Source organism: Dermacentor andersoni, chromosome 11 (genome assembly GCF_023375885.2).
Source record: "Dermacentor andersoni chromosome 11, qqDerAnde1_hic_scaffold, whole genome shotgun sequence".
Classification (NCBI taxonomy): Eukaryota; Metazoa; Arthropoda; class Arachnida; order Ixodida; family Ixodidae; genus Dermacentor; species Dermacentor andersoni.
The window spans coordinates 70765042-70780151 of record NC_092824.1 but is presented as its reverse complement, the minus strand read 5'-3'; the positions used below and the strand labels follow the sequence as shown (position 1 = coordinate 70780151).

At 44.8% G+C, this 15110-nt stretch overlaps 2 protein-coding genes across 2 annotated transcripts in view; both read left to right on the top strand.

The window, feature by feature from the left end:
• The window catches only part of LOC129381531 (uncharacterized), a 204494-nt gene that overhangs the window by 177734 nt on the left and 11650 nt on the right, over window positions 1-15110 (top strand). The window lies entirely within an intron of this gene.
• On the top strand, window positions 2543-11868 carry LOC129381536 (uncharacterized). Its single transcript, XM_055064475.2, has 5 exons — window positions 2543-2723; window positions 4444-4520; window positions 5971-6097; window positions 9335-9408; window positions 11650-11868. The coding sequence occupies exons 1-5, from the start codon at window positions 2602-2604 to the stop codon at window positions 11814-11816; spliced, it is 567 nt and encodes a 188-aa protein (XP_054920450.2). The 5' UTR covers window positions 2543-2601; the 3' UTR covers window positions 11817-11868.

Genomic DNA, 15110 nt, shown 5'->3' with positions numbered 1-15110 from the left:
ATCGCACATACCGCAACAGCGTCTGACGCTTGCGAATGATGGTCGAAAGCTTAGACGCTATATCAGTGCCGTGAGTCCGGCTCTTATTCGGACGGAGAAGATAGACTGCAGACAGACATACCAGTTTAAAGCGTCGCAACTATCTTCACTGTGCTCCCGTCTTTCTTGATAATCAAGCTCCAAGTGCGTATCTTTCTGAGCACAAAATAGATAGGTGGTTAAGTTATGATCGAGCCGTGCGGGAATTCGCTCGTCGACAGTTTCCGCAGAACTTACGGCAACGCGATAAAGAAGTCAGGGATGCGATGGCGCGCCTTTATTTTAATGCGAAGCATTCTCGGTGAGTGTAGCAGCCATCTGCCTGTTTTCGTGGGCGAAGCCAAGCCTACAAGATATAATTGAGTCTGCTCATTTTTCGCTCGTGATGTCTCGAGCGTGACTTGTGCTAGTGCGCCGGAAGTAGACTACAAAGCGCCGTCTTGGGAACACTACCTTTTGGGGTCATCACATGTCATGCCTGTGGTATACCTTTCACCGTTACTTTCGCAATAAAACATACATGATTGCCCAAATGAAATAATCAATAAATAAAAAACTTCATTTAGTGAGCTTTTTTGTTGCTGGCACCGAATGGAATTAAATAAGCATTGCCTAAGCCATGAGCGAGTTGAAACCGCGTACTGATGCTCACTCTAGTGTATTTATAATGCAGTATGATGTAGCTGCTGCGAATAGAAATGGCATGCTACAGCCTGCGCGATACAGAACAAGCTTCAAACGATCAGCGTCTCATCTTCATCTGTTCTAAGCATTATATCGTGTTTGATGTGGCTTCAATTCTGTTATACAGCCATCATCTTCAAATTGCACTGAAAGCGCAAGTAAATGAAGCCTGTCCCACTCGTGGTTCAAACGACGGCGAGAAAAATGAGTTTGAATGTGCACACGGCGAGAGCACAGCGAAAACTGACTCGACTACTGACTCGGCTTGTTCCTGCTCGGCTCCGTCATCATGTTTCATCATATTCAAAGCGTGATAAAGCGGTCACCCTTGGTTCGATGTATCTCATATTTGAACAAATGTTGTGCGACACATATGTATAACGTTGGGAGTGATCAGCAGCATATTAGATTTAACAACTACAGCTCTCATACTGGTCGGCATGAAACGCAATTTACGACTGAGGCCCAATGAATGACCGGGACGTGAAAATGTCCCCAGTGCGCGAGGCCTGACTAAGCCACGGCTATGCGCAACGCATGAGCGTTCGTCACCGAAGAAGCGCGGGAACTGCGAAGCAGCTGCAGTTCCTTATTGCTTGGTGTTGGGAAAGCAGCACTGCAATTTATGGATAGCAGAGAAAAGTGAGCGTACCTCGTCCGGCGATACGAACTCTCTGCTTCATTTGAACAGAGCCTGATAGTCAGCAAAATTGTCGCATCTGGTAATAACACGCTGCTTATGGCTAATTTAACTTGTATACCTTCTACACTTTCACGAGTCCTTACACGAACGACAATTTATCCCCTGCAAACCGTGTACTTCGCTTTCACAAGAGAGAGAGAGAGATGAAGAGGGAAGGCAGGGAGGTTAACCAGATATCAGTCTCCTGTTTGCTACCCTACAGTGGGGATGGGAGGTAGGGGTTGGAAAGAGGACAGAGAAGAAAGCGTTGAAAAAACACGCACACACACACACACACACACACACACACACACACACACACACACACACACACACACACACACACACACACACACACACACACACACACACACACACACACACACACACACACACACACACACACACACACACACACACACACACACACACACACACACACACACACACACACACACACACACACACACACACACACACACACACACACACACACACACACACACACACACACACACACACAAAAGGTGTTCCAGTTAAAGACGTTCACAAAGGCCAGTAGATCGCAAAAAGCGCAATAGTGCTTGCACAGCCTTCTTCTGTGACGTTAGGCCCTTTCGATGGTGTGAAATTCTTTTTTCCGATATCGGTTGGTTGCCCAGCTGGTCAAGTTCATGGCGAAGGCATTCCCTCTGGACTGTACCGCGGGCAGGCGCACAAAATATGGTCAATCGATTCTTCACGGCCGCAGTGGTCACAGGTAGCGGTGTCGATCATCTCAATGCGGTATGCATAGGCTTTGGTAAAGGCAACGCCCAACCACAGTCGATACAAAAGAGTGGCGTCTCCACGGCGCACCTTGACAAGAGCATAAAAATAGCAGTGATGTCATCACATGAACACTAATTTTGGGGCGAAGTGAGGGTTAGTTTGGTTAGATGATTTACCGGAAAGATGTCGCGGGTAATCGTGGTGCCTCTGCTATCATTGAAAAATTTCTACTTCAGCATCAACCTAGTGGCGCGCCCTATCGTCTCGAATTTCCCATATATGCGGCGTCAACTTATTCTAAATCCCGAACTGCCAAAAGCAATATTTGCTTCCGTTCGTTTTGGGCATCGGCTGCGCATGCGTGGAGATTCAACATCGCACATTCGTGAACACACCGCCAGTTCGTTGCCATCTGAACATCAGGCATGGCTGAAGAAAGAGGCAACGAATACACGCCTCCTGTGTTCAGCTTCACGGAAGAAGAAACCCCAAGCGCAAACCGTGAAAACACTTGGGCTGCTTCGTCTTCTTTGGGCGCCTACCCAGCGTAAGCTTTTATCGTTTATCATTTTTTCATTGAATATTGTTACCCTTAGACATGAACCACGTAATAGGCTTTTACATCTGTACAGATGTTCCCACCTATACCGAGTCTTTGTTGACGGCCAACTTGAGCTTTTGAATCGGAGACTTGCATATAGGTGGCTTCGATGCATGGGCGGTGCGTAAATATTATGTTCAGGACAAAGCTGTTTAGCGTTCGGGATAAAACTTGTCACAAAGAGAAGCTAATTTATTTAACGAATAAAATATTTTTCGCTTATGCACGATTTTCCCACTGCACACCCGGCACTGCGTGCTGTAGGTCCAAGTCCCGGCAACATTCCCGGATGTTACCGCCGTATTTCGATGAGAGCGCACTGTAAAAAGACTCGCGCTTACCTGCATTTAGGTGCTCGTTAAAGAAGCCCCGGTGGTGAAAGTCTAAATGCAGTTTCCACTGTAGGACGCGTTTTATCAGGTCCTGTTTCTGGCCCCTAAAACGTCGCAATTTATTAGTTTACCGCGTACTGCCTGACTTTATTTGCCGAGTTGGTGAGCACTATCGCGAGCAATGTAAGTGGGAACACACAAAAGGGTGGCAAATAGCCTCGAAACCAAGCTACAGCGATACGCGGATGGCGCTGTTGAAAATAGAGGAGAGAGGGTGCTTGCTCTCGCGCCAACTATTCGCATTCCCAGTATACGCCTGCTTTTTTTCGAAAATGATAGCAGACTACACTTCCCTGGCCGCCGTCTTCCGTTAAGACGGTTATGTGTCGCACTGACTTCCAGCTGAAACACGGGGAATGCGGGAGATGGAAATTCGAAACGTGAACAAGGTGAATGCAGGAGCCAACGTTTCGACGCCGTCGCCGAGCATTTGAACCAACCAGGTCATAACTTCGAAGAACTTAAACTCTACATCTTACAGTGAAATTTCCGTTCTGAACGAGAAAGAAAATACAGAGAATCATACCTTATCCATAAGTTCAAGACATTGCAACCAATAGGCATAAGCGTTTCAACGGGAGCTTTAGAATGTATTCGCTATGCTAAACTTCAAGCTATAGACAACAACACTTAGCTTGATTTATTGGCGTATCCCCCCCCTTTTTTTTTCCTTTCCATTTCTCCTTTTTTTTCTCTGCCGGCGTTGTCAGAAGCCCTTGACACGCCGGCTAACACGCGTGCGTTGACCGACCGGGGGGGGAGGGGGGGGGTGGAAGCTCCTACGAGTGATATATTTTTTTTAGTATCAACGTGGGCTTGCATCAGAACCACAGAAACCATCTCCGCAGTGTCATTTTTATCGTTCACCTTGTTTTATTAATCCAAATAATGTTCCATGTAGCAATATATCTTATTCTGAAATTGTTCGGATTTTGTCACCACGGAAATTGGAGTACGCATTTTATATACCCCACTACACGTGTAAGAATCGTTGACGTTGTAAGTACTCTAGCAGTTAAACTGATAGTGTTCGTGCAAGTCAATGTAGGTGCCGTTTCGAATATACTGGATTAGTGCCCTGCACCAGACATAGCGCCTCGTGCAGCATTTCCTATGCGAGCCAGTACAGTGTGTCTTTACTGAGAACGAAATATTGCAATTAGCGTCTTACAAAGCAGTACTTCGCCTTTTCTAAACGTTCTCTTACCAAACGATAATTTCAACTTTTTGTCACAGCTGTAAGTTCCTAACATCATCGGCTTTATTAATTGCAGCATTTCTGACGACGCTTGGCGTTACCAATGGAACACTCAGCCCAGGCCAATAACCAACGGGACTTACAACGTCGACGGTATGTGGGCGATGGTCTCTCGCCTTTACCACGACCATGGGAGATAGCCCGTACGTCCATTGTGGCAGCTGTGCATTTATTGCGTGTACTGAGGCACGTTACCAGTGGCAACAAGTCACTTTCCCACATGAACCACCTTATCACTGCCCATAGTATTCATGAATGTGAACACAAGCAGGTTCATGCAAAAGCAAGGCAGTTCAATTTTCCGAGGGAATTCTCTCATCGGTAAACTGCGAGGACACGCTCCTAGCTTGTCGTGTCAGAAACAGAGACCCCTACTACGTTGCATGCCCTGATCATTTAACCACTATTAATTTCAATCAGTGCGCGACCATTGGCATACAATTTTATTTGCCAAAGAAAATCTTGCTGGGTTCGTCGTGCTACCACCGTAATTTTTCCCTTGAACCGATCAGATTTAGTAGACAAAGTAATGTTTTCATGCCAATGCACATAGTGATCTGCAATTAGGGCGGCGTTTCAGATGCATATACCGGACGGTCACAACGGTACTGTTACGTTTTCGGCACAGAGTCAAGATTGCTCACGCATAGCATGTTACGAGCAACCGACCATTTGACGCTGCAACATATAACGCCAAGCAACAACAGCAGCATAAAGTTTACCAATTTAATGAATATGTAACGCAATGAGACACACAATTGTTGCCCAGTTCTTCGCGCTCTGTTAGCATAAATCTTTAGCTACTAACCAAATCAAACCCTTTTTGAAAGTTCGACAAATTATTCTTGTTGACAGATTAACAGTCATAGTACACAGCAATTTCCGCTGAGTGTGCCACGATCTCAAATTATAACGCTTTGGTAACAACCACGCTTAGGAACTTCAGTCACAGAAGTCGCCAAATGGACTTCGAATACCCAGTTTCTGAAAGGCGAGTACGTCTTCGGCTAATACGTGTATGTGTCATAGGAGGTTAAGAATTCCTGATCAGGCTTAAAACAATAAATTATCATCCCTCGGTAGAAATGCGTCCTCTCAATTTATCTTTCTTCTCGTCTGTAACGTGCAATGTATAGTGCTCGTAATAGTTTCGCTGAAGGCAAGAACTTCCCGACGTTTCTAATGCGCCTATAACTAGTTAATCCAGCAAGTACGCTGGGTCAAGGGTTGCACGCACAAGAAATCGACGTGTCCTGTTTTCCTTCGAATACTGTTCTGTTGTGCCCATGATATGAGATACAGCGTAATGATCTTCAGAAGGATTAAAATCGTGCTCGGTATCCCCATCGCCACGACATTGTTCCGTACATTCAAGACAAAGTTGCAGAAAGGAAAAGCATCGACTCCGGTAGCAGTGCAGTAGGGTTCCCCCACTACTAAATGGTTCTTGTCTCGCACCGTCTATAATAATGTATTCATTCCCTATGAATCGCCCTTGCACACGGTCGAATGAATACCGTTGCTGTATTTCTCTACCATACAGGTGTCAGTGAATATGGTAGCACTTGTTGCGTGCACCAGCCGTTCAGCACCAGCATTGATTACGCCACGCCCAGCACGAGCCGCACAGGCATGGAGCAAGCATCAGCCATGGTGGAAGGCGGCGCCAGGTGAGCCCACATTTAGAAAAGTTTAATTCTAAACAAACTCGGAGACAACAGAGATGGCTACCCGGGGAACAATCATGCCTGTACTCACTAATTTCTCTCGGGGAGGGGTAGCTCTGAATCCCGTTACACGTGAAGGCACGCTTTCAGGATGGTTACCTTGGTTACTTACTCCACCCTGTGAAATATATGAATATAGTGAGGAGGAAGATGTTCATATAAAAGATAGATATCAAAATGAAACAGAGGATGTCAAAGTTTACCGAGGCCGCGTAGGGTGGCTACGCAGGCAGCAAGAATTCCACACTAAGACTTGCATCATAGTGAGGTCGTCGTTTTCGCAAATAAAAACCCAAGAATTCAGTTTTTCAATTTTTAATATTTTTACCTCCACCAAAGGTATGACAGGCCATAAGAAGAACGTTATTAGGTAACCGTACTTTAAGCAGTTGCTGTGTCGACGATATCTCAGTACGAGAACACAAAATATGTCAATGTCAAGGAAAGTGCTCCATAATCCTACCATTTTCTTACTTTTGTAATTAAGCCCTCCCTATCGTTGATGACTTCAAACTACCTGTTTTTAATTTAGCCTGCCGTAGTTCCTTATGTCTCGAAGGGCGACTTCTCACCTAGATCGATACGTAGCTGGGATACGTCAACCACTAGGCCAACTGCACAAGCGAGTCTTGTACCAGTAATACGGCATGTTGCAGTGCTTGTGTAAAGAAGTGCCAGCACCCTGACCAGTCTAGTCAGCCCACTTTGGTCCGAATTCGCCTTTCCTTCTTTACAATGAGAGGACAAGAAATAAATAGCAAAAGCTAAGTCAATAAGCTTGTCTTGACTTCGCCTGTGGGAAGAACTTCACAACGAGACGATTTTAAGCGATCTTCAGTGCATGACTTCACAAAAATGGCACGTGACTCACAAGACAGGAAAACATAAAGCAGTACAATGCGATATGGAAAGACTGTGGAGCAGGAAAGCCTCATCAAGCACAGTTGTTCCGGGCTATGCTTTATGCATCCGAGCGAGTTCTCGATTGCTTGACTGATTCACTTAGTCATACGGCACTGATTGGCAGTCCGATTGACGTTAACGCAATATTATAACAGTGCATGTGTGCCCGATACCAGGATTCGTCCAAGGCTTACGCGTCCATTCTCGCATTAGAGCCATTGATCTTATTTCAAAGACGTGCGTAACCAGTTAAACGCGCGCTTACACTCGCACACACAGCGTCGTGGGAGCGGAGACCGCACTGTCGCCCTTGGAATTTATACGGAGCCACACGGCGATCGCGACGCCGACGGCACAACTGTGTCTGGATTGTCCATATACTTGCCATCACAATAAACAATAAGCTGACCGCATAGCGGCAGAACAAGCCTTGGCAGGTGGGTTGAGCCGCGTTGAGAAATGACGCTACCGTTTCACAGATGGACGGGTACGCATGTATCCGCCATTAACACTCGCTGAATAGCCAACGTAACTGTGTTGTTTCACAACCTTATGAGATCTTCGGCCGAACATTACATGTTTTAGGTCAGTGTTCAATGTCCAATGTTAGATTCTTGGCTAATTGCAGCATGCCGCGCAACATCATTTGGCTTCCCTGCTACTTACGTCACTCGGTACACATTGTTGCGGTTCCCTTACCGTAATCAAAGAGGGTTTCCGTGCACCTTCAACAATGGCTTCTGCATTGACACAACCCTCTGATATGGATCATGCATTGTATACCTTGCGCCACACATGCACGGAATATGTATAGCATTAAGAGCGCCTGCGTCGGCCAGTCTCCCCGTATGCGTAAGTTGTGTAAATAACCATATTAGCGAGATACAAATCGCAGAAGGTGCTTAAGACAGCAAGTTCTCTATTGCTGGCAAATACAGGAGGTGCATCGGTTTTTAGTTCAGGACGTTGAAGAAAAACACCCGCGGCGCCTTTGTGTTGCATGCATGGGAACGCGGGACATGGAGACATAGGATCGGCATCGTTTTCGCAGAACCAGGACACCTCGAGGGACGCGCATGGCCAGCACCACTTCGTCTTTAATGATGCTTGTTTTTCTGTAAAATAGTATGTAATGATCAGTTCTTTCTTTAATTTTAAACAATAATTTCTTATTTTCAGTCATGAGCGCTTGTGCTTGGATGTAAAATTGTATGAAATCTATAGACTGCCTGCGAGCCAGTGATGTTGGGGAACACAAAAGATTTGCGTAAGCATGGCAGCATTTTACTAGAGTACGCTTGTCTACTGTAGGCGAATACACGTTACCAAAAGATGTTGTGCCGCTGGATGAAAGCATTTTGGGAATATTTCATTTTAATAAATATGTGTCTATGAAGTCATGACCACGTTTCAAGCCATGCCACTTTAGAGACGGCTCCTCGGACACCCGTATCCCCGCGTTACCATGGCAGCACGATGTCTATTAGAAAGCTCGCATAGATGGTGGCGACAAATTTGCCTTTAAGGTGATCATGTGAGAAAGATTATGATAGGAAATCTCGAGGCGCTCTAGCATCGTCGCCACCACCATTCTATCCTCAGTTTCACTGCACATGTGTCGCCCAGGCGGACTTTCGGAAGTCACGTGAACTTCTACGCGTAAGGGAGGGGGGGGGGGGGGTACAAGGTGACCAAGAGACGGCGAACAGAGAATTCTGACGCCTTGATACGAAATTCTTCCCGCTCTCTGAATTTGTGCGGCGTAAATCACGTGTAAAGGGTCGCGGCATCAGGGAACGTTCGCTTTGGGACAAGCACCTGCAGTCTCCTTCGCCGGCCCTCCTTATCACGCCATCTTTTTGACCGCGAATGTTAGACGTCGTTAGGTTACGTGTATGCGTGTCATTGGGCACGTGTTATAACATTGATGTGGTTAATACGTGAGCCGTTGTTAGAATACACAAAAATTCTACTAGCTTTACTTTCCTTATTGTTATAATATCATGCTATAGATGTAATAGCTTCGCCGTTCCGTGAAGATTGTGTCTATATTGGCACGAGACCTCTTCTATTCCGATGTCATAGATCGCCGTATATTGCCATATGCCGTAGATCGCCATATGCCTGTGTGCGTTAAGGATTTTGAAGGCAAACGTTTCCACAAAGGAACTTGACCTGTTCTGCGGTGTCCTCTAGTCGAAACATTGGCTTTCGCTACAATCTTTGTTCAACAACTGTTGTCTCAGTGTTCATGTGAATATCTGTCTTGTGTTGCAGAATTTCTCAGACAACCCGTGTTGACCAATGGAACACGCAGTACCTCACGGCTGGTGTCAGATCTACCGACTGCGGTAGGTGCGGGAATGTTTCCGGTCACTGCTATACCATGCCTCGCCATAAAGGTGATTCAGGAAGTTGACGTTTGTTATCGCACACAGTGCACTTAAACAGCAGGAATGAATGAATACTGGAGTTTTTAGTGTGAAAACCACGATCTTATTATAAGGCACATCGTAGTGAGAGACTCCGGATTTATTTTGGCCACCAGAGGACCTTCAACTTGCCACCATTGTTAAACAGAATCGGCGCTGTATGATGTATGGTTGAGTAAATGTCATTCACACAGCATTTCGATATTCTGTTGATCTGAACTTTTCTTGATTCGGTTAAGACATTTTATTGCTAAGCATTCTTCGCCTCATCCAATATACTGTGACAACGTAAGAATGGAGCGCAAGCTCCGTCCACATGACCCGAGTTCAACCACCCTTACCCACAGCCACAACGATGCCAGGGATGTCACGGGTTTGTACGGCAAGGCCTTCGACCATCGATACCACTCGCGAAGACGCTTAACAACCCTCAACGGAAAGAACATTTACATAGATCATGGCAGCGGTGCATTGACTGCAGAAGGGAACACACTTTACCAGCGTCACCGTGTCTGTTCCCATACGAACAGCCCCAATGCGAATTAAAACGGTAGCTGATAGGAAAGTTGGTGCGTGCAAGCCATACAGGGTGATAGCCATACTTGGACGACACAACTGACAAGGACGTAGTTTACAAATTCGTAGGTCTGCCCCCAGCCAAAAAACTTATCGCTGTTCTTTAAAACTGCATGTGCTAGAGCACCTAAGGCGGCCAATATTGGTTCATGAATTACCGATTTACAAAAATTTTGAATGTTTACGAGCGTTTCTCAAAGTCCTGCCCACAACACAGTATATTTCAGAGGGCCGCGTAATATATCATTTTGACCACTTTAGATATATTATTAGGTGTTTCCAAAACTGTGTTATCCTTTTTATTGCTCCATTAGATATGAAAGCTTGATATTGCTCATATGTTACAAATTCTCCCATTTTGAATTTTTTTTATAAAACATTCACAGGCAAAACAAAACTTACTTTGCTCTAGTCCCTATAATTCAACGTTTTCTTTTAAGTGCAAAGACATCAGCAAATTTAGTGCAATAGTTACCGCGTATTTGTCATGTATTTAGACAGAATCCGCTGAGCTTAACTTTAGTTTTCTGCGCTAATAAGGAGCTTTACTATAAGGAGAACGTGGCCTTTATGCTTAAGGGAGGATAGGTTTGTGCAAAAGCTAACTTCCGGAATTTTGCATTTTTTCCATGGGCACCTTAGTAAAGCCTGAAATAAGCTTATTGCTGGAAATGTAGAGCACAGATTTGACTCTGATTATAGACACGACATTTGCAGGACGCTTTAGCTTCGCCTTTAAGAGTGGAACGCGATACCATTCAAAGATCCCTGGTTGCTTCTCGCGCTTCCCGATAACTGCATGTTGTGTAACCGTAATGTTTACCGGGAAACGCTGGCCGCATACACTATGCACGAGAGCGAGCTTTCTGGTTGAAACGCGGCTTCTTGCGTGGGAGGCTTATGCTCGGAGGCGAGCGCCATCTGGATGGTTTTGCACGGAAATGGGTACGCCAGTGCCCGTGGTACAAGAGTGGTGGAAATGCAGGAAAATTGGTTTGTGCTTGACTTCCCGCGTAAAAGAATGTTTTCTCGTATATTCAAATAACAATCTGATCCTATCATGTCAGTAGGTTGTGTGTAACTCGAACTTTACTATATTTCTGACGCATTTTAATTAAACTCATTTATTTCAGTAACGCATTCGCGCTACATGGAAGGCCTGCGTGATTCGGTATGCCTGATTCGGAATGAGTTTTTGCTCACAAGACGGTGAACGCCGGCGCCGGACGCAGACACCGAATTAGCTGTGACACGAGGCCCGTAGTGCTATTGCGGTAAAAATGCGTAATCTCATCTTCAGCATGGAACACTGTTGTGTTCTGCTCTGGTGTACTAAACACAGCACTTATTTTAGGGGAAATTCTACATTGCAAAAATTACGTCAAGTATGTCTATTTCGCCATAAGTATTGAAAGCATATTCACAGAAAGAGCACCGCATATGGAAGCACTGAAGTCAGGTTACCCTATCACTAAACCTCAACTAAATCTCCGCGTTCTTCTTTTTTTTTTTTTTTCAGCACGAAATACGCTCGTTGAATGACCCTTGCACAGTGACGAGCTAACACCCCTGTTATTCTCTCAGGTCATACACGTGTCACTGAAAGCGGAATCACCAGTTCCCCACCTATGGTGTCCAGCAGCTGCATCAATCACGCACAGCCCAGTACAAACCGCGCTAGCATGGAAGCATCGGCCATTCTGGAAAACCTTGCTAGGTGCGCCCACGTTTGGAAAAATGTCCTTGCATAAAGCAAATCACAGACGGTGCGTAATGCTACCCGTGGTGCAACTATGCCTCCACTGTCGAACTTTTTCTATGGAGGAGAGCTCTGATGGTGGAGGTGGTGCTAACATGCTTCTCATGCTTCGCACTCTTGCAAGTTTGCCAAATGCATACGTAATACGCCATATGCATTTGCAAAGTTAGTAAAGAGAAAGGCATCCGTCTCAAGACAAAATAAAGTTAACAAATGGGGTTCTACGTGCCAAAACCACTTTCTGATTATTCGGCACGCCGTAGTGGAGGACTCCAGAAATTTCGATCACCAGGCGTTTTTTAACGTGCACTTAATCTAGTTACACGGGTGTTTTCGCATTTCGCCCCAACCTAAATGCGGCCGCCATGGCCGGGATTCGATCCCGCGACCTTGTGGTCGGCAGCCTAACACCATAGCCACCGAGTAACAACGGCGGGTGTCTAAAGCAATCGAGCAAGGCAGTGATGGCCCATATTGCTTAAGTGACGTTCCTTTTAGAGTGCAGCGATAAATCTTAGATATTCGAGGATTCGACTATATGCCAAATGCTCAAATATTCTACCGCTTTGTTAAGACTTTCGCAAACCAAGGTAACCTATGAGCCTGGAGGCATGATGACTGTATGACGCTAACGCAATGATGATGGAATAAGAAGGAATGATATTACTAGGTCCCCGGAACGAATCCCGGCAACGGCGGCTCCATTTCGATGGGGCGAAATTCGAAAACACCCGTTTATTCAGATTTAGGGGCACGTTAAAGAAGCCCAGGTGGTCAAAATTTCCGGAGTCCCCCACTACGGCGTGCCTCATAATCAGGCCGTGGTTTTAGAACGTAAAACCTCATAATTTACTTTTAATGTTTGAATGGGATTACGACACTGAAGTGACGACTGCGGCGGCTGCTGTGAATAACGCTACCTGGCGTGATCTCCTGATTACCGAGGCAGTCGCGCCTCACTTGGCTCCGTTTGCAACATGCCGCACGAGAAACAGTCCGCGCCAGCCAATATATCGGGAAATGATAACACGTATATAGCTGGGCTCAAATTAGGCATTCGGAAGTATTAAAATAGTCGGTGCAATTTTTTGTAAGATAAAGAGTTTAGGTTTCTATGTTGTTCTACCCCAGACGAGGAACCAGTGCTTTTGATCGAATTAGGGTCGTCATTCATCGTGCGAAGAATTCTGGCTAAATGTTAATTTATATATTTCCTGAGTAAAAATTTCTATTTTTTTTACAAAATGATAAATATTTACTTAATTTTATCGATTAACATTGAGTGGTTTATTTACTTCCTTTGACTAACTACATATTGCGATATAGAAACCACATAAGCCAGTAGAGTTAAGGAAGACTTACAAAGGAACGTCACGTGGGTTTATTCGTCGCACATATTTGGCTGAGTCGCGTCAACAAAAGTAATAGAATAAATGCCACTACACAAACCTAATTCGAAAACAGCGCCAGGGGCGCACACAGGGAAAAGAAACAAGGGACGGCGCGCTGCCTCTCAAGGGCAGATTTATATTTATGTTAGCACATAAACTCGCCCAACTGTTCCTACTGCTCATATACAAATTTATAAAATATAGAGGTTAGGATTTATAGCTGGAAATGTTCATTATTTTAATGAAGAAAAGCAAGCATGTGCCACGAAAGCAAAAGAAATAAAGAAAAATACAGGTTATCTATGTTACAGTAAAGCAGATTGCAAGCAGTGTTGAAATGCAGATTTGAAGACTGAGATTGAAGAAGCAGAAAATTTTATTGTCGGCGTATTTTATCCACTGCGCCTTTAAACATGAACGTACTTGAATTTAACCTATTCGCGCAGGTGCTGAATGATGCAATAGATTATGCGCATGTCGGTTGTTGCGTGTTCTGTGCGGGAGAGATAAATTGTACGCATGTGTGTCAGTGTTAACCAACTTGATACAAATATAACAGATACATTAAAGTCCGGTAACTTAAACATAAGGCCGGTGGAGCAAACGCAATAGTTTGGTTTAGGACGATTACTTGTCGTATTGCCTGTTGCCTAAGGGCGACCAATGTATTTTGATGTGAAAACAAAGTGCTGGGCAAGCTGACCCTTTTCCCGCTCCGAGTAGTTGGGCCAATGAAACCACTTCTGGTATTGTCTTTAAGGGTTCTTTTAACACTGAAATCTATAGTAAAGGGCTCCGAATAGTTTTAAAAAAGCAAACCTATGCAACTTTGTATTACAGTGATAAAGAAGTGGAAAGTCACCATATGCTGCGGTACTCTTTACCATTTGAGAATCGCATAGTACGTCGCGTTTCAGCTACGCTCATCTGTACAGTGTATCCGTCATCGGACATTATTAAGACGGAAAGCCTTAGATCTCTGTTTCAAGGTGGCGTTGTGATCGCACAGAAAATTGGAGTGCTTGTATAACTACTGGCTCATTCGTCGTCGTCGTATTTCACATCGCTGCCACATCGACGCCACTAACCATGCCATAAAAAACAGTCAATTATTGTAGAGTCAATTAAGGCATTTGAACTCAGGACCTTTGATAGGAGTCGAATCCACGACATTTGGTGTTAGTTAGGGTGAGTATGACTAAGGTACAGTTAATTAAGGTAGCCTAATTAGGGCACTCAAACCCACGACCTTTATTGGGAAAAAGTAATAAGAAGAAAGACAGCATTCGAACGAAAATGTTGAGTAATTCGACGGCTCTCTTGAGCGCGCAGACATTTACCTCCACCATCTATGGCGTACGCTAAAGTGACTGTCATGTTTTTTCATGCGTTTCTCACAATAAAGTTCATCCCTCAATAAATTCTTTGATAAGCAGCTGCGACTGGCATACCAGAAGAAAACTTAGTATCTTTGCAAAGAAATATTTATGAACGCTATCTTCGTTGAGGCCCAATTCATTCGAATTCATCCTCTCATTCTGAACTGCTAAAATTAACACTTGGCTATGAGACAAAATCTGTTTTGTATTAAGAGCAAGGTATTTAAGCCCCTAATGCGCTGTATTTCTTAGAGCTCCGGGATACATGAGTCGTAAATTAATTAGCGCGAAAACACTACATTCTCCACGGCGGTGCCGAACCACAACATGCGGGTGCAAAGGGAAATTTTTCGAAGAAGAGCGCTGCTTTGCATCAGCATTGCAGAAACCATCTGCACAGTGTCTTCTTTATGCCCCAACCTGTTTTATTATTATTGCATAAAAATGTTCCATAGAGCAAAACGTTTTGTTCCGGAATTGTTAAGATTCTGTCACAGTGGCAAATGGAGCCCGCAT

Excerpts from the sequence above, each read along its gene's own strand:
- LOC129381536 (XM_055064475.2), top strand. The coding sequence starts at position 2,602 with ATGGCTGAAGAAAGAGGCAACGAATACACGCCTCCTGTGTTCAGCTTC. Across the intron at positions 6,098-9,334 it reads ATGGTGGAAGGCGGCGCCAG|AATTTCTCAGACAACCCGTG; the intron begins GTGAGCCCACAT and ends CTTGTGTTGCAG. Across the intron at positions 9,409-11,649 it reads TGTCAGATCTACCGACTGCG|GTCATACACGTGTCACTGAA; the intron begins GTAGGTGCGGGA and ends TTATTCTCTCAG.